The sequence below is a fragment of the Sinocyclocheilus anshuiensis genome, unplaced genomic scaffold (assembly GCF_001515605.1).
Source record: "Sinocyclocheilus anshuiensis isolate Anshui unplaced genomic scaffold, SAMN03320099.WGS_v1.1 scaffold1132, whole genome shotgun sequence".
In the NCBI taxonomy this organism is placed as follows: domain Eukaryota; kingdom Metazoa; phylum Chordata; class Actinopteri; order Cypriniformes; family Cyprinidae; genus Sinocyclocheilus; species Sinocyclocheilus anshuiensis.
In genome coordinates this window covers 67,179-86,387 of record NW_015552678.1, presented here as the reverse complement: position 1 = coordinate 86,387, position 19,209 = coordinate 67,179, and the positions used below count along the sequence as shown (strand labels likewise).

Sequence of the window (19,209 nt, the reverse complement as noted above, 5' to 3'; positions counted from 1 at the left end):
CGCTCTATTTCTCTCAGCCACCACTACACACACACACACACACACACACACACACACACACACACATCCCTTGCAGAGAAAGCATACCTGAGTAACTGGAGTTTAGCTGTGATAGGTTGAGGAGTTACATAACTGGCATGCCTGGTAAAAGGAAAACTGAGTGCTTACAGTTTATTTTGATATTCCACTGAAGACATTCTACTAACTGTAACTAACTGTGCAACTACATATCAACTATAACTCTCATTCATTTGCATCGGTTAACGGGGTACGTGGGAGGAGGGGCACAGGTACTGAAGTGGCTCTGATACTGTTTAAGACTGTATATGTGGGGTCTATTTTCTAGTTTTAAGTAAATATTATGTATCACATTAGATTTTCAAACTTATTCTATACTTCCTATTGCCCTGTACGGTCACTTAGAAATGTTTTTATCAGGTAATGTGTTATGAAAATCTATGGTATTCACAGCAAGCTGCATAGTTGAATAACAGGAGTATATGAATGTTTTTCAGTCATATTTGAACCTTTTGACCCCTCAAGAGTGAAGCCTAAAGTGCAGTGATAGTGATGCTATTTTACATGCTTTACCGCCAAAGGATTGAACTTTTGTTTAAACTTGCAGTCTTTGTGTTAAACAAAATACTGAGACAATGTATGCATTTATTTTAAGTTGCTATGATTGTACAAATCAAGTACTGTTAAAAATATTGTGTTCTATAATGCGCATGTAAGTGAAATTTCTTTTCATTAAACCTCTATGAACTGTATGCTTGATATTGATTGGAAGGAAATTACTTCCTGTATTTCATCTTATTTTCTATTTTAACTACAGGTCTTTTTTGGTCATTGGTGTTGGTGTAGAGTGTTATCTACATTTGCTATTTTTAAGCATTCCTCAGGTCCTCAAGTCTGCCTTAACCACTCCTATTTACACACAAATTACAAACACTTTTCTCTCATTCAAACACCTCCTTTCACTTCCATCCTTGGCCTCTCATTTTTCCATGTCACCCTCTGACCCCCTGACACACTCCACTATCAGTTCAACTGTCATCACTGTCAGTACTTAAATCAAATCCTCTACCAGCTCTGAGGACATCCCTTCTGTTCACAGAATTAAAAATATTAATAAAAGACTAAAAAGCATATATTGTGTTCATTCTTTATTTTAAACAGGGAATATAATACTACATTATTTTAATGTAGTATTATTTATTTTCAATTTCCTATGACTGTATACAGATACGAGCTACATTTATAATAATTTTCATTAACAATGTAACATAAATATGAATGTGCCCAACTTGTTATAAACAAGAAGTTTAGAACATCCTAAGGTTACTACAAACATAACTGGATAGTACTGGAAAGTTACATAAGCTTGTTTTTACGTGCCTATTCCGCCAATTTATTTATTTTATTTTATTTATTTTTTTTGCTATCTGTGCACTTGTCACTAAATCTGCATATCTGAGTAATAAAAGTGAGAAAATCCATGGGATTGGGTACAAGATTGCATGCGAAAAGCATGTCAGTGGTCTGATTTAGTGATTAAATTATTAATTATGATAAAATAAAAAGTTCATATTTCAAGCCAACATCTACAAAGGTCTGTCTAAACATTGAAAATGTAGGTGGATTCAAATATAGTTCATAAGTAACATATTTGTCCATTAAAAAGCACTTGTGACAAAGTACCGTGAAAAAGGCCCCAGACTCGAAAATGGTTTTGGGACATGCTAGCTGGTTTTTAGTTGGTCTAAAATAATCATTAGTTGGTAAACCATCTTGGACCTGCAACAAACTAGGTGGTCAGGCTGATTTTTGGAAAATGGTGACTGGTTACAAACCAGCTAGACCAGCTTTATAACTTAACTAGGTTTTCCAGCAGAGACAGATAAAAACTAATTCAGCAGAACACGTTTGCTGATCAGCTGATGCCTGAGACACTCACTAATCTCATATCTCTTCCCCTGAGGTCACTTTGTTTTCTTCTGCCCTTCTTTCAGGAAGGTGTTTCTATATTTCTCAGTCTGATAGTAATCAGAGTCAATGGGTCCTGGAGAGTCATTTAAGGTGAGGAACACATCTTCATTAGACACTGTCACTGTGTGGACTCTTTGCTTAATGCCTTTAGAGCACCAGGTTGGTTTCAGGGGCTTCACAGAAGGGTCCACTGCCTGATAGAGACCCTCACCTTCAGCTAATGTAATTTTATACTTATGCCACGGGCACACTATGCATGTCCGTCCATCAAAGTCCTTCATTGGCAAAAGAGAAAATTGAAAGTTAAAGCAAATTTGTGGCATTCAATATAAATAAGAAAAAAATTGCCTAATGAAAGTATTCAGAGCAACCCACCTCTATATCTCCTTCCTGAAGTGGACCTCCAGAGTCTTCAACAAAATTAAAGCATAAAAAAGCACAACAGTGTTATTTAAACATAGTGTTTAATATATGTGAACAGATACATTTTATGAACATACTAATGAGGACTGAAGATTGGCCTTAAATCTGTAAAATTCTGAGCAGGCAAAATAATTATCCATACCTAAACAATATATGTGTGTATGGTAAGGGAAAGAAAATTACATGGAAGAATGATATGAGGGTGAGTAAATAATGACAACATTTTAATTTTTGGGTGAACTATCCCTTTAAGTCAACCGGCTCTTAACTTACGATAGCAGCGCACATCAATAGCATAGAAGTCCCCCTGGTGGTAAATCACCAGAACATCTCTTTCACCAACTGACTTCACCACTCGTCTGGATTGAATTATATTCTCTTTCTTCCCTATGAAAAGAGTATGTCTGGATGCAGCTGCCACATCTTCATCAGAGCTCATGTTTTTTCCCCAATCTTCTGACACTGTGAAATGGTCCAGAGGAGACAACATCAGAAATAATAATAAAATAGACGGACGGGCCGGCCGGCCGGCGGACAGACACAGACAGACAGACAGACAGAGACAGACGTGAGGTGTGAATGTAAAATCAGGTATCCATGAAACCAGCACTCATAAAGAGATGCATCTCTTTTTTATGCTTTATTTGAACATTTAGTTTACAGCATGGAACAACAAATTTAAAACATAGCAGTAATTATTAAGATTAACAGAAATAGAAAGAATAGAAAAAAACATTTAACAAGCAATAGCTCAAAACCAACAAAAAACTACTTCTACCGCAAAAATGTAAATATTGAAAATGTCTGCTGCCGGAGACTTACCATTGGCTGTTGTATTTGAATAATTCATGAGGTAGGTCTATTCAAGGTTTGTGCGCTGTTTTGGGAGTGTTTTTAAAGTCATTTATAAATATAATTACATTACATTAAGTTCCATTTTGTGTACTATATGTATTCATGTGCATTATTGCATTAATGCATTATATGCATTAATTGAAAAAGGTTTTGTGAATCCCTGCATTACTTGTAAATAAGAAATAACGTGAATTTGTACATTTTAATGTGTTTGAAAGACAAAAGCCTTCCAAAGACATAGTAATACATGGTTAAATAACCCATTGATTAGTTTTTGTAAATCCAGTGTTCAAATGCTGTGTCGCCCTTTATTATTCTGTGTAGATTACAGCCGCTTCTATTCTGGTCTTTATGTGGATATCCACAAAACTGAACGACTTTCCGGGTGTATATAAGAAGTAGGATATTTTAGAAAGTACAATTTAAAAGATGAAACAGAATTAGGGGGAAGAATATAATATATTATGAATAATAAAAAAAAAATGCAACTGCAGTCTGATTACCTGTGTTTGACATTTATTTCTCAAAACGTGATAATCTTCTTTGGCATCTTTCTCACTTTGTCGCTTTTCAAGACAATTGATCGGCAAATATTTACGACTGAAATATTAAAGAGGAAACCACAAAATGAAACAATTCACAGTAGTTGGGATCATTTCCGGTCATATTCAAGTTTCAAAATAAGAGTTTCGACCGCAAATTTCTACTAGAAGGATTAACTTTTCTGTTTATAATAATAATAATAATAATAATTATTATTATTATTATTATTATTACGACAATTTTTTGGTGGTGTAATTTTAACACTTTTTAATTATCATGCTTTCAGGTTCAAATTTGTATTTTTTATTTATTTATTTTATTTTTTGTGAAAGTGTATATTTTAGGGCCAGTTTCTCACCATTTTTAATATTTTGCCTTTACTACTCATTTTCAAGGTATAAAGTTTCTGTATAAAAGCTAAATATAAAGAAAGACCTATAGCCTAAAAAATTGGAGACCTATATAAAAATGGCGTATAGAATGTCACCACAGGACATTAATTTCCCCTTGTATTTCATGTCAACTACGCGTATGTTTACTAGAATAAGCACGTAAAACCCCTTAACACTATTAAACAAAGTTTAATGTAAGACCTTTAGATGGTGCTGTTGATACGCAACCCAGTTAGAGAAGTGGCCATATCTGTACATGTCCTGTAAGTTCAATGACTTCAATTAATGTTTATGTTTACAAAGCTTTTTTCCTGTCCAGTTATAAATCCACTCACATGCTTTTTGCCTAGTGTTTTTATGTTATCTGAGAAGTAATTAATTTTTTTATTTTTTATTTAACAGGCCAACATTAAGAATAACATTTAAATGACAGTGGCACCTGGCCTCAAATGCCATTCTAAATACAAAAACAATAAATAAGCTTTAAATTTAAAAACTATTAAGTTTAAAAACAATAAATACAAAGAGTAATAAGTGCAAAACAGACTCAGAACAGAGCATATAATGAATGCACCGCAAAGGCCTAGAACATTATTTATATAGGATTAGAATGAACGTCTATAGTTTGGGTAAAATTGAAACTTGGAAACCTATGGGATTTCAGTCTGAAGATAAATGCTTACACTAATGTCAATAATTAATTTATTGACTAGGTGACTTATTTCTGAATCTCCAACACAGGCCAAAACATATGTTTACTTAGGTTATTGGTAATGAATAAACAACGGCAGCCTGCACTCTAAGATTTCCGAAATGATAAATGTACAAGGGTTTAATGAAATGCTAATTTACTGCGAGTAAATTAGGGAGGCACCATTCTCTGCCATGCCTGCTTTTTTGAAACATCTTTCCTTTTTTTCCATTAATCATGGGATACATTTGCACCAAACATTCACAAAATGTCAATCTACTTTAAATAGCAGGTAGTATAATTTTAAAATGCATTTCATCATTTGACCTGATGTTTTTGGGTGTAAACATTTAAAACTGCTTTTGATGTCCCTCCTCAACCCCTCTGTTTTCCTTCCATTGCCTGACTGAGAATGCATTAACCCAGATTCTTCCAAAGGCCAAATGTTGCTTTTAACAGCTAGCATCATGGGAATTAAGAGCAGGATGTTCTATTTACATCAGAGAGCAGCAGAAGTGCAAAATAAGATGAAACCCTGAAACTATAATCATGGTAAATACAGTACAGGTATACACAAATATTCTTCCCATTCTTCCATTGAAGTGTATTGCTTTGCATAACCCTTATATACAGTATAATGCAAGTTGTGCAGTAGAATCTACTGAAAGCAACAAGCGCAATGGCGATGGCAACCTTGAAAAGCAATCAAAGGCTGAAACGAGGGTGCATTTGTAAATATAACTGCACAGCTAATCAATGCTTTTGGTTCATGTGAAACTGTGAGCTTGATATACACTCTTAAAAAATAAAGGTGCTTCACGATGCCATAGAATAACCTTTTTGTCTAAATGGTTCCATAAAGAACCTTTAATATCTGAAGAACCTTGCTGTTTCACTAAAGGTTCTTTGTGGCGAAAGAAGGTTCTTCAGATTATAAAAAGGTAAGAAAGAGATGGTTCTTTAAAGAACCTTTGACTGAATGGCTCTTTGTGGAACCCAAAATGGTTCTTCTATGGCATCGCTTGAAGAACCTTTTGAAGCACCTTTATTTTTAAGAGTGTAGCCAATAACAGATGGTAAAGGGGCTGGAATCAACCGCGAGCATGCCAAACATACAGTACACATTGCTTGGCAGTTGTAACTCCACAGGCTGCCTGCAACCCCCTTTAGTCAGTATTACTAGACTAAATGATTTTCCTCTAAACAGGGAGCCAAAAGGTACTATTCATTTTCAAGATTTTGAGTGTTATGAAATAGCTTTAGTCAATCCATGTTCAGGTACAACACTCCATCTGATGCTGCTTTACAATCACAATCATGTTGCTTAGAATTAAAGCCAATAATAAACTGCACTTTTCACTTATCTGGACAAGAATTAATTTGCTTTTATTTTCTGGCTCATTTTTCATTCTGTGAAAAATATTAGTTTTAGTCATATTGAAGAATTAAAAAAAATCTCAAAGGAAAAAGCTTAGGTTTATGTGGCAACAAATCTTGTCGCTTGTGTGTTTTAAGCTGGCAAGAAATAAGTTATTATGGGATAATGAAAGACATTATGGAATACTATGAATACTAAAAGGTACTTAAAGTCAATCTTCTCCCTCTCACTCCTTTTCACGTAAGTGTAGGTTTAATTAGCTACGCATAGTGAGAAATAGCAGAGTAATTTATTCTTATTTTGACATTTGTTCATAATAGTGTCTTGCACAGAATTTTGCCTATTCAAGACTGAACACTATACATTAAACTATGCATTTAACATATGCAAGGTTGCAGAAGCAAATAACAACAGTAGCTTGATGTACTGTAAATACAGGTAGTGCTAGTCCTATATTATAGTGTGACATGTCTAATAAGTGAGGCACAAGATGAGTTAAAAGTGAGACATTTTTTTGTTCTGTATTAAATAGCAGCTTAACCTGATTTCCTGGCGTGGATATGTAGGTTATGTAGGTCTCTCTTTTTTTCTTCTTCTTCTTCTTTTTTATCCAGGTTACAGACAGACAGATGGTTCTCCGCAAGATGTGAGCAGCTATCCATGTACACACATGAGTGTACGTGTGTGTGTATGTGTGTGTGTGTATATATATATATATACAGTGGGTACGGAAAGTATTCAGACCCTGGCTGCAATATAACAAAGAGTGAAAAATTGAAGGGGGTCTGAATACTTTCCGTACCCACTGTATATATATATATATATATATATATATATATATATATATAATGTATTATATACACATTCTGTATACATACTGTATATGCATATAATTAACAACAATAATAATAATAATAATTATTATTATTATTATTGTTATAAATATCCTTTAAATATCCCCATCGAAGATGTGAAGTACGTATTAACAACGTAAAGCTCACTACCCAAGAGAAACTCAGGGGTTAATGGAGAGCGGTGAGGTTAGTTTGTCCAGCCTCTGGAGAGTCTGCGAGAACAGTCCCGTCTGAATGAAGGTTACAGACACTCAGAGACAGAGAAGGGGGAAGCCAAACACATCCTGACGGACAGAGAACGATCTGTGAAGAACAAAAAAAATCCTAACGCTAGGTACAGATCGGTAAGTGTCACATGACGTTGACTTTCATTCAAAAAAACCATTGCGTTTTAACAGTTAAGTTAGACACTGGAGAAGGGTTTGTGTGACACGTAGCTTGATGGCAAGATGCCCTTATTCTCCGTGCTAAGAGTTCCTATGGATACAAGGAGTCGTCTATTAAGTTTCACAGCTGACAAGTTTCAGCGAAAGATGTTTGTAAATAAGAGGTAGGGGTTTATTCAGTCCAGTTATGTTTTAGAGATAACGTCCTAGTATGCTTTACGTTCACTACGTAGCGGTTTGCTGTGATAGCGGTCGATGAGCACTTGTCAAAACGTGTCCCTTTAGGCTGTTTACGTTTAAAGGACCGTAATCGTGTAAACATATGTCGTTTCATCAGTATAACGCTATTTCCGAGCTGCTGACTTCAGACTTCAGAACGCCCCTTCTAACAAAATTACCATGGTAACCTGGGTTTCCGCAAAAATACCATAGTTACTACAGTTATTGTTACTAAGTATACTTACTAAAATAAACTTGAAGTATACTACTTTTTGGTAAGGGAAATGAGGACAAAATATAAATTATTATGTCCTTCAAACAATGTAAGTATATTTCTCTTGTTGCAGAATTGGCATTTTAACACTGCAATTATGTCTGTAGTATTCAGTGCATTGCAGTATTACTGTAACATTGTAATATGATTTATATGTGTGTATGTGTGTGTGTTTAACTAACAGTCATTGAAAACCCCATATTGATTTAAATTACCACTACCAAAACACCAATAATACTAAAATAAGTGAGCAAAGTTCCTCTGTTTCACTCATTTTACCACATCTCACAGAAATAGAAGACGCACAATATTTCCTTCATAAAGCAGTATGAATATTTTTCTCTTAATAAGGTTAAGATGTATTTCTTCACCCAGCTAAGATTGTTCCAGCATTTTAAGGCTTGTGCAGGCAGTTAATGCACACAGTATAGCGTTGATTATGAGTGCAGCAGATGTAAGGAGGTTATTAGTTTTGGTGCTCAGTGTTGCATTGAGACTATAATGTAATATTTGATCTCAAAGCTTGTTTCGAATGGCCTGTATAAGATGATTTTATATGAGCTATTTTTGTGTTCTGTGCCTTGATTTGAAACATTTGTGTCTTTTCCCAGTTACTGATAACAAGATCAGAGGAAGATAGACTACTTGTTAACCATACCCCCTTTTTTATTTGAAAGCTTTTATGTTTTTGATTTTCTGCTTATTTATTCATTGCCTGAGCTCCCATAACAAGAAACATTTTATTGTTTGAAACATACTGTAGCTAAATCAGTAGAACTGAACTCTACAACCCTTAACTAAATATAGAATCCTACAGACTGCTTCTAACATAATTTGACTAATGCAGTTTGACCTCGGTTCAGGATATCGATGAACTTGCAGTGCTAGCAGAGGAACAGTGCATTGTGCCATCCTTACACAGGCTCAGGGAGAAAATTGTTCTCATGAAAGTCAAGTGCGAGAGCTTTCTGCATGGAGAGTGTGTGGTCAGTGGTTTTCCCCTCATCTCTCAGTGGCTCAATCAAGATTGCTGGACTCATGACACTGTTATCTTCCAATGCAGTCTGACCTTGTTGCTGTTTGTGCCCGCAGTTGCTGCTTTGAACTACAGAAGGTGTGAGGAAGAACAGGCCTGGAGATAAGCAACAGCGGTTACTAGGAGAAGGTGAATGTCTTGTGTCACAAAGAGTACCATCAGCAGACTGCGACACAGAAAAATTGATTATCTACGGCTTCCACTTATTGTCTGATGCGCTCAGCGCATTTTCATTCATTTCACATTCACTGGATTTTGATCTATCCTTTTTGTCACTTTGACAAAATTTGCACCCAATAATACATCAATAATCACTGCCAGTGCTTTGTAGATCCTGTCGTCATCTACCAGAACATCTTCTACTAGAATGACTTCTACCAGAAAATCTACCAGAGCATGAAACGTTAAAATCAACCAGGACTAAGTTTATTCTTCTCTTTTAATTCTACCAAACCCTCTCATCTCTGCTGTCAAGACAACTAGAGCAAGGCATCTCCTTTAAGAGTCACTCAGCGCTAACAAGATAGACGCAGGGAGGGAGTAAAAAGAAGAAGAAAAGAGGGAGGGTGGGTGGAGAGCCAGAGAGATTTGGCGCTCAAGTGTGAGCGAGAGAGAGCACGCAGAACACAGCGTGCAAGTGTCTCATCTAACCATTGGCACTTTGATGCATTTCAAAGCCTCGCACCTCGCACTGAAGAATCTGACAGAACGCGGTTAGCATCTGAGACTTGTACTCGAGCAGACGGCCGAACGAATGGGCTTTTATTTGAGGAGCAGCAGTTCAGAAGGACTCGTCTGAGGCGGCTGTAATTGAGGATGAATTTCTGAGAGACCTGCTGGGTTAGAAGGATCCAAATAGTGACTTAAGATCTTACAACTGTCCAGAAAGCCAAAAAGGAGAGGGAAATTCATAATGGATGAATGTCCTTGGATTTGCTGGCAGTGCTGATCTGTTTCTCAGTTTGTTGGTGCATTTGGGTCTCTGAGATTCTGCTTTAAGAGAACGAGTTTGTAAGGAGTTCTGGTACAGGTCAGTTCCACGCTGGACCACACAAACTATCTGCAGGAGGTCTGGAGAGCATGGGGAAATCAAACAGCAAGCTCAAACCTGAGGTGGTGGAGGAACTAACCAGGAAGACCTACTGTAAGTACTTTCTGAGTACACTTTTAAGAATAAAGGTTCCATTGAAGAACCATTAAAGAGCCACTTTGGGTTCCCCAAAGAGCCTTTCATGGAACACTTCCTAAAAGAACCATTTTTTCTCAGTGTGAATAACTTTTAATAATCTAAAGATCCGTTTTCTACTAGAGAAACTTTTGTGCAAAAGAAACATTCAGTGGATGTTACAGGTTCTTCATGGAACCATAAAAGAATATTTATTTTTAAGGATGCATGACATGACCCATGTTTTTCAATAGTGTTCATTTTTTCTTTGTTACTATGATCTCATTGATGTTTTTCCAGCCTTTGAGTAAAAAGGACATGGTGGCTATTAAAACCTCATTTTTAATTTACCTGTTATCCTCTTGGGTCCAGCACATGCACTAATTAATAGACTAGAAATATGAGATCATTTGTTTGAAAACAACATTGTTAAACCGCATTCAAGATCCTGCGGCTCATACCACATATATTTTGTCACAAGAAATCAAAGTTCTTGTGGCATCAAAAATTGTGATTAGCAGAAGCCTGGAAGTGGGCCTAATCAACATGTTTTAAAAGCCCTCCAATTGGGACTCGAGCTTTATGAATATGCAAATTGGTCGGTCTTGAGATCTGCAATCAGGCTGGTGGTTGCCCAGAGAGATATCTGAAAGTGGCTTGCTCTCTGCCAGTGAAGCAGATTGGGTTTCCATGGATGCATAGGCTATATATGTAAACACATTGAGCTAGATCTCGATTCTAAAACTAGTGCAGTGAAATGACAACAGCATTGGAAATGCTCAGGACACAATTCACTGTAGGCCTTCTTTGCATTCTCCATTAGTTTGCAGTCTCTTTATATAGAAATGAATTGTTGTTCATATATTAACCAAATATTAGAAGCTTATCAACAAATAGTTTTTGCTCTTTTCAAATGCAAATATATGGTAGTCCTGTGTGTTTAATTATTATATATATTTTTTCCAGAAATATGGTAAAAAAATTGCGGCTGAGGCACTTATTTTATAGTGACTCAAGCTACGATCAAGTGTTACACATTTAGTTTTTTGGTTAATTAAGTGCATCATCTGGGTATTTTAATTTTTTACATTTTCAAATTGAAGACACACAATGGCATAGAACAGTACAAAAGTACAAGAATTAGGATGCACCTACAAATAGAGTTTTAGAATTCTACATAGTTTTTACAAAGATTTACAGCAAAATGAATCTGTGTAACATTATAAAACTCTATATTAGGTTACACTTTCTGAACCGACTAAGAACAAATAGCAAATACCTAAACTGACCATCCGTTTATTAAAGATGATTTAGGAAGCCTAATATAAAACAGATCTTTTTTCATCAAACTTATGAAAAGAACCCAAGACACTGTGAGTAAATAGTATATGTGTTAATAAGCAGTGAGCATGGTAAAGTAGGCAGCGCTGGTTTGAAGTCATGCAGATATAGAATGGGAAGTGACAGCCAATGGCTTCCTAATAATGGTGTCTGCTGTGTGTTGGGCTCAGTGGTGGGCGCTACATGGAAAGGCGCTGGGCAGGAAATTGCAGCATGCTGGGAAATGTGCCTCCGTGCTGGGATGGACTCCATGGCTCTCACATTCCTCCTTTCTTTCTTTCTTTCTTTCTTTCTTTCTTTCTTTCTTTTTCTCTCTTTTTCTCTCTCTGAGTCTCTCTCTGCCGTTTAATTGCCTCTCTGTGAGCATAGAATGGAATACTGTAATTAAAGCCGTATCAGCTCTGCCTCGCAATGAAGGACATTGCAATTCTCTTTCTATCCATGTATCCCTCTTACCTACCCCTCTCTCTCCTCAGCAGTCCCTTATCTTTACCCTCCTTTGTTATTTTTTTCTCCTCATCCCCATTTGTAACCTTTATCGGTTTCTCATTCTTTTGTTCCTGTACGTTTTTCAAGCCTCTATAAGCTCGAGCCCATAGCTAGAAATTATGTTTTTAATCGGGAAGAAGTCGTCAATTGTGTATTTTTAGGTTTGCTTTAGCTCTTGTTTGGGACTACTGTAAGAAAGGGAAGTAAATGCTACACCTAAAATACATTTGTTTTTGCAATGTATGATGACCAGGAAGGAACAGTTTTTTATAGAGACAAGCAGTTTATCATTAGAGATTTTCACACTTTTGTACTTACGTATTGGAACACTTGAACATAAATTAGCTGATCTCAATTTAACTAGAAGTCTTTAGATTTTAATAATATTGTATTTGATTTTCAAAATTATCTAGCATAAAATGTCTTTGAAGTCACAGTTTAGTCTGAATATAAGTTTTGATTCACCATAATTTATCCATTTAAACCTTTAGTAAATAAACAAATATGGTATGTAAAACATGTTAAAAATGGTTGAAATCATAAGCGCAAGATTCTTTTCAAAATGAACAGCTGGCCTCTGTCTCTCTCTCTCTCCACTGCCATCCCAGATGCAACCGACTAATTCAATCTACACTTTCAGCCATTTAATGTCTGCATTTTGCATATGTTTATGGCAATTAAAGGACAGCTTAACTTGTTTTACAGCTGTGGAGGCTTGCTGCTGCAAGTGTTTATTTCTCATGAGTGGGCTACATGATTGAGTTTTTTGCGTGGTGAAGAGCAAAGGGAAGCGTGCATGAATACAGACTAGATTTTAATGTAGGCAGAAGATTTTTCGTTCTGCCAGGAAGGCCTTGATCAAAAGCTTATCAATCAGAACACTGGCTCGCCTATTCAGTGTGGTGAAACAGATTTTCCATGGCATTTAACTACAAATATGAGGCACTTCTCTTTTTTTGGGTTATGTAACACTGGCATTTTCATAGCAATCATTAGATTATTTAATGGAGGACATATCCCTCGGTATTGATCGAATATAAGCTACTGTAGCAGCTCTGTGGAGAATTGTAGCCTCAAAGAACTACAGCACTGAGCATTAGAGGCCTGAATGATTTAATGAGGCAAATTTAAACAAAGGCCTATATCACTGCCTGTTCAATGCCAGCTCACATCTCACTAAAGTGCTGCATGTTAGTCTCCAATGGTGCTTTCTTTAGAGAGCTCACTATGCACTTAGAGCAGTGGAGCAACTGCCCCATTAAAGTTTTGCCCTTTCAGTTAGCAGATTTGCATACAATTGACATTTTAGGCTCCCTTTAGAGTGGTAGTAGCTATATAGTCCAAATGAAATGTGAGGGTGTGAACTCTTTAAGGACTAATGCACCAAAAAATGAACATTCTGTCATCATTTACTCACCCTCATGCCCTTGTATGACTTTTTCTTCTTCTGTTGAACATAAGAAATTTTGAATCATACACTAGTCAAACTTTTCCAAGCATTTACAATAGGAATAGAGTTTTCAAGACTTCAAAAAGACACAAAAGCACCATAAATCTGTTATAAAATTAGTCTATACTTGTTATCAGGTTTATTGAAGTCAAAAGATTTCTGATTAAGACCATTTGTTTGAACTGGATTAAGTGCTTCATCTAAAAATCTAACTGAATTTGTTCTTGTCGACTACTTTTACAATGGTTTTATTGTGGGTTTTTGCTTTTTGTCAATTTGGAGCTTAACAGCCCCTCTTCCTCATTCTCTTTCATTATATTGAAAAGGGTGGTGGTCACCTTTTATGTTCCATTGCAGTAAATCAGTAAATCACACAGGTTTGCAAAGTATTTCCATTGTTCGTGTGATCTGTGCCTTTAATTGCTCACAGCCATTGTGCTGTGACAGTGTGTCTGAAGGGGCCAGTCATTTCCTTCTCCGTCACGCTTTTCTAAATCTCTTTTTCCAGAGCTTGAAATACAAACTCTTTGTTTACCCCCATTAGAACAGTCCGCCTCAACAATGATTTCCTGTGACTTTGCAAGGAGGCATCTGAAAAGATCTTGCTACTGTATGGTTTCCAAGTGATTAGTGGTCTTAGTACAAAGAGAGCTTGGCTGCAGAGTCATTCATAGAATGAGAAGGAGGGTTGTTTGAGTCATTTTGGTATAAAACAAAAAGCCAGCATGAATTCACCCAATTTCCTCTCAGCAGACCATTTAGAAAATATGTAACGTATTAGACATACAAATGTTTAATAGTGACAAAGGAGGGTCTGCACACACTGACTGTGTCAGAAACCTGAAAAATGTTGACTTCTCAGGGAGAATACAAAGGTAGGAAGGCATTAAGGCATGTTTGAGTCCAATGTTTGCATAACATCCTACAAAGATGCCTCCCATCTGGTCGATTTTCTGAGGGCAGCATGAATGCATCATTTGTTGCCTACAGCAGTCCCAGCAGGATTTCGCCAAGCTTATTTCTAATCATGGCATCCCAAATTTATGGAGTTGGCTGTGGCTTTTCTAAAGAATTTCAGTGCTATTATTTGCTGCATTTTTTGTGTTGTTTTGCAACAAAAACTCACAAATAATCATTATTTAATTATGAAAATAAGTTTAGTTTGTTACCTTCATAAACATATCTGAGTTAGGCAGCACTATTGGCATAAAGCAAATAATGGCACACTACAATCTACATTAAAACACATAACAAATTAGTTGGAGATGTCTGTAAAGTCCGTTCTCAGAATTTTGATTGATCTAAAATGAATAAGCACAGTTATTTCAATAGTGTGCCCTTTGCCAACAGCTACCAAGATGCTCTCGGTGCATGTGTCTTAACTTTTTAGGTCCCACAAGCAATTCAAGTGATCCGAAAACAATGCTAAATCATTAGGCTGTGGTGTCAGTGTTGGTGCTTTCATATTTACCCGCATATGCTACCTATATATGCCATTTTCAGTGAAATCCAGTGTTTAGTTGTTCATGAAGAAGCATAAAAGGACTCTAAGATCCCGGAAATCCAGTAGGAGTCAGCCAATTGGATTTAGAATTAAGCTTTGTTCTTACATATTGTTCACAGTATATATCTAAGAGTAGTGTGCTATTTGAATAGCCAATAATGTTTCATAACTCTGCCTTCTTTCCAGATGCTAGGTGTCCAAATCTCTTTACTTTGTCTGTCTTAATCTCTCTTTTCCTGTGTCTGGCTAGGAGTAGTGGGTCGTTTTCGGTCATTGTTTTCAAGCTTCTAGCTTACTGCTGTTTCCCAGCAACAACATAACTGTGCTATCCCAGCATTATGGTTGTGTGGGTACAGATTCATGTTGCCTTCTGCTTATAATGCTTTACCTAGAATGACATCTGTTGCATGAGGAAATATGTATTTTTTGACAAATAAAAGCTAAATCCTTGCTCTGTTTATGAGGTGGCCCATGTCTACCCAATCAGTCAAATACACTTGCCTGGATGCCCAGGAAGAACAGGAAGCCACACCAGGAAGATTATGCTAATTGAAAACAGAAATTATTTTTAGCTTGTTACAGATTGTAAGAAACTTTGTTGAAAAAATCGATAAATAAGAGCTATAAGGTGTTTTGTGTATACTTGGGCTGTTGATTTAATATATTAATTATTTAGTTATATTCATTATTTCATTATTTCGAATTTAGTAGATTAGGCACCTATTGTATCCATTAGTTTTCTTCTTATTCTTCTCCTTCTTCTTCTTCTTCTTCTTCTTCTTCTTCTTCCACTCTGGAAGTCTATGGCAGCCCATAGAACCACTTGCAGGAAAGTTATGAAATTTGGTACACAGATAGAGGAAAGTCTCAATATTAACCATAGCAAATTTGGAGTCTTTATCTCAAACTCTCTAGCGCCACCAATATGCCAAATTTGCACTCATATTTCTGCTAATAACTTTTGAACTGTAAGGTCTAGAAGAAAAATTCCTTGGCTCATGCTGAGTCGAATGCATCCCAAAATGTAAATTTCGGTCACGACTTTTGCCATTGTGAATTTGGGAAAAATCAACTTTTTTTGTATTCATCCTAGACAGTTTGTCTGGTTTTCACCAAAATTGGCTCAGATCATCTTCAGAGCATTCTGGCAAAAAGTTATCAAAAGCTTTTTGATATACCAAACCTTTTTCATACAGCGTGTTAACGAATTTGACAAAGTTTGTGCAAAAATGGACATTAGGTTATATCTCCGCAACGCTTTAGCGAATTGTGACCAAACTTAGTATGTGTTATAACAAGCATGACCTGAGGGCGTATGAGTAGTTTCGGCACAGTGCCACTTACTGGTCAAAAGATGTAAAAAATGGCCTTTCTGCTTATAACATTTATAATATTTCATTCAAATCACTGCTTACTACCTATAAGTATTGTGGAATATCGTTGCATCCATCGATTCCGCCATGTTTCTAATTGACACACCCCCAACTCGTACAGATCATTGCTTAAAGAAAATCCCGAACTCCCCACTGGTGATTACGACTTTGTGGTGGTGTTCATGTGCATTTAACTCGTAAATACGATCTGACATGACTGCAGGAAGATAGCTCTTCAGAAGCAGGGTTGGAGAACACTGGACTTTACTGAGTAATTAAAGACAGCTCCTTAGCTCTAAATTTTATTATTATTATTGATTAAATTAACATTCAACATTTAACATGACCTCTGACTCCATACATATTCCTTATTATTATTTAAAAATATTATTTATGCTTATTAACTGGTCTACATACAATGATCGATTTGATTAATTAACCAGCATACCATGTAATTAGATAGCATTTCTGATAAATTGATTTCCCTAGTATGTTCCAAATAAGATGCTGTATCCATACATAATTTCATTTAAAATTGCAATACCGCAGTTTTCCATCTGTACCCATATAAATCTCAAGTAGTTTTCCTCATAGGAATGGATGCACAGCCTTGCTCTTCAAGTTTGTTTGAGGAGGGACTCTTGGGGACCCAATTGTAAATGCTGCCTCAGAATGCAGAGATGAGAGTAATATGATATGATGTCAGGGGATTTGTTGTTTAGCATTTGTAAATCACAAGCCTACATACTCCACCAAATGCTGTTGACCAACAAACCACAGCCTACTCATTGTCTTCTGGCTCTCACTTCTGTGCTTGCATTGTTTTTTGTTAGCCCTGTTACTTCTTATGAAGTAACCCCTTGTAGCTCCAGAGATGATAGATGATAGATGTGTTAGCTAAGTGTTAAATTAATGTCAGTGACCTACAATTGAGATCGTAAAAAGTTTTAGTAGTGTGCATTTTAGAAGACAGGCTGAATCACAACAGGCAATCAGTCTGTTATGATAATGTAGCACAGGCTGCCAGACAAATTTATATTTAGTATTTTGTTTCGTCTTTAATTCAATAGTTTATTCATTGTGTTCTCTCCTGTTTCCCCCTACAGTTACAGAGAAAGAAGTTCAGCAATGGTAAGCTATCTATCTATCTATCTATCTATCTATACACATACTCCTCTGCTCTGTCTTTATCCTCCTCCTCTTATCCCTCTGTTGTCTGTTTTGGCACACTGGGCACATCATTCTTTTATACCTCCATCTGCTTTGGCCACTCAACACAGCATCATTTTACATTTCCTCATCATTTTGTAGTTGTGCTTCCCAGGGGAAAAATCTCAGTGTCTACCCTTGAAACACACACATTTGACAGTAATGTTACAGTCCATCTCTCCATTCATGTGCCCAAATGTCAGCGAGCATGTAGTTTGGCACACCTCACTTAACGTCAGTCTCTCACAGAGTCCAAGCGCTGGCACCTTAGCTGGCATGCCCAAGGTCAGTCCAGTCCTGGCACTGTGCGTCCCTGGGTGTTTGCCAGGCTAAATTGTTGACTCATTTCTGCAGCTGCTGGTAGATATAAAACCAGTGAGGAAGGACAAGGATGTGGTGCTGCAGTGGGACGTGAGCTATAGGTGCCTTTTGAATTCACTCCGCCTCGCAGTCCTGTATTGTTGCTTCTTAAGTATCCATCATTCCTTTGAGGATCCTTCCTGTGGATAAATGATGCGTGACACAGAGATGAAGGTGCAAAAAGCTGCTTTTTTTCATGGTTTTAGCCACAGTGCTTTTGTGGTGCACAAATGTCAGAAGTCTGAGTGCATTTAAACTTAAGTATTATCGTACTTGCAATTTATATACAGAAGGGGTCAGTAAGTCTCTTATGCTTGACAAGTCTGCTCTAATTTGGTCAAAATAATTGAAATATTATGAAATATTATTAGAATTTAAAGTAATTTTTTCTATTGTAATATATTATAAAATTCCTGTGATGGCAAAGCTGAATTTTCAGCAGCCATTATTCCAGTCTTCAGTGTCACTTGACCCTTAAGAAAGCATTCTAATGATGATTTGCTGCTCAAGAAACATTTCTTATTATTATAAGTGCTGCTTAGTATTCTTTTGGAAACAAAATAGAATGTTCAAAAGAAGATTTTTTTTTTTTTTTGGAAATAGAAATCTTTTGCAACATTATGAATGTGTTTACAGTTGCTTTTGAACAATTTAATGCCTGCTTGCTGAATAAAAGTATTAATTTCTTTAAAAGAATGTACTTATCCCAAGCCTTTAAATGGTGTAAATAGGTTATTCTGAATAAGAACTGTGGGATGGGATCATTGGAAATTAATAATTGCAAAATAACATTTTGGCATGAAACACGTGTTTTTAATGTTTAAATAGTAATAGTAATAGAAGATGTATATATTTGTTATAAGAATTTCTGTCTGTCAAAAAGTAATAAGTACAAGTTACTTGTACCTATAGATTGTACAGTTGTGCTCATGGATATCTTCTTCCTTAAAACCACTGTTGCCTTCTTACCATAACTTAAAGGGGGTCATATGATGCTGCTAAAAAGAACATTATTTTGTGTATTTGGTGTAATGAAATGTGTTTATGTGGTTTAAAGTAAAAAAAAAAACATTATTTTCCACATACTGTACATTATTGTTTCTCCTCTATGCCCCGCCTTTTTGAAACGAGTCGATTTTTACAAAGCTCATCGGTCTGAAAAAGCGAGGTGTGCTCTGATTGGCCAGCTGTCCAGTGTGTTGTGATTGGCCGAATACCTCAAGCGTGAGATGTAAATGTCACGCCCCTCACCATACTGTTGATGCCGTGTCCCGGCCG

The 19,209-nt window shown here is 36.3% G+C and overlaps 2 protein-coding genes across 2 annotated transcripts in view; one reads left to right on the top strand and one right to left on the bottom strand.

Annotated features, from left to right (window-relative positions):
- Positions 1–1,566: 1,566 nt before the first annotated feature.
- On the bottom strand, positions 1,567–3,900 carry LOC107667527 (Rieske domain-containing protein). Its single transcript, XM_016459205.1, has 4 exons — positions 3,771–3,900; positions 2,686–2,874; positions 2,365–2,399; positions 1,567–2,264 (listed from the first exon to the last, which is right to left on the bottom strand). The coding sequence occupies exons 1-4, from the start codon at positions 3,781–3,783 to the stop codon at positions 1,983–1,985; spliced, it is 519 nt and encodes a 172-aa protein (XP_016314691.1). The 5' UTR covers positions 3,784–3,900; the 3' UTR covers positions 1,567–1,982.
- Positions 3,901–7,367: 3,467 nt separating this feature from the next.
- The window catches only part of ncs1b (neuronal calcium sensor 1b), a 35,397-nt gene continuing 23,555 nt past the window's right edge, over positions 7,368–19,209 (top strand). Inside the window, exons 1-3 of the mRNA XM_016459236.1 lie at positions 7,368–7,469; positions 9,097–10,184; positions 17,469–17,493. Coding sequence (XP_016314722.1) covers positions 10,121–10,184; positions 17,469–17,493 — 89 coding nt within the window. The 5' untranslated portion in view covers positions 7,368–7,469; positions 9,097–10,120. The remainder of the gene's footprint in view (positions 7,470–9,096; positions 10,185–17,468; positions 17,494–19,209) is intronic.

Coding starts and splice junctions, on each gene's coding strand:
- LOC107667527 (XM_016459205.1), bottom strand. Junction 2,400..2,685: donor TATTGATGTGCGCTGCTATC/GTAAGTTAAGAG, acceptor ATTTTGTTGAAG/ACTCTGGAGGTCCACTTCAG. Junction 2,265..2,364: donor TTCAGGAAGGAGATATAGAG/GTGGGTTGCTCT, acceptor TTGCCAATGAAG/GACTTTGATGGACGGACATG.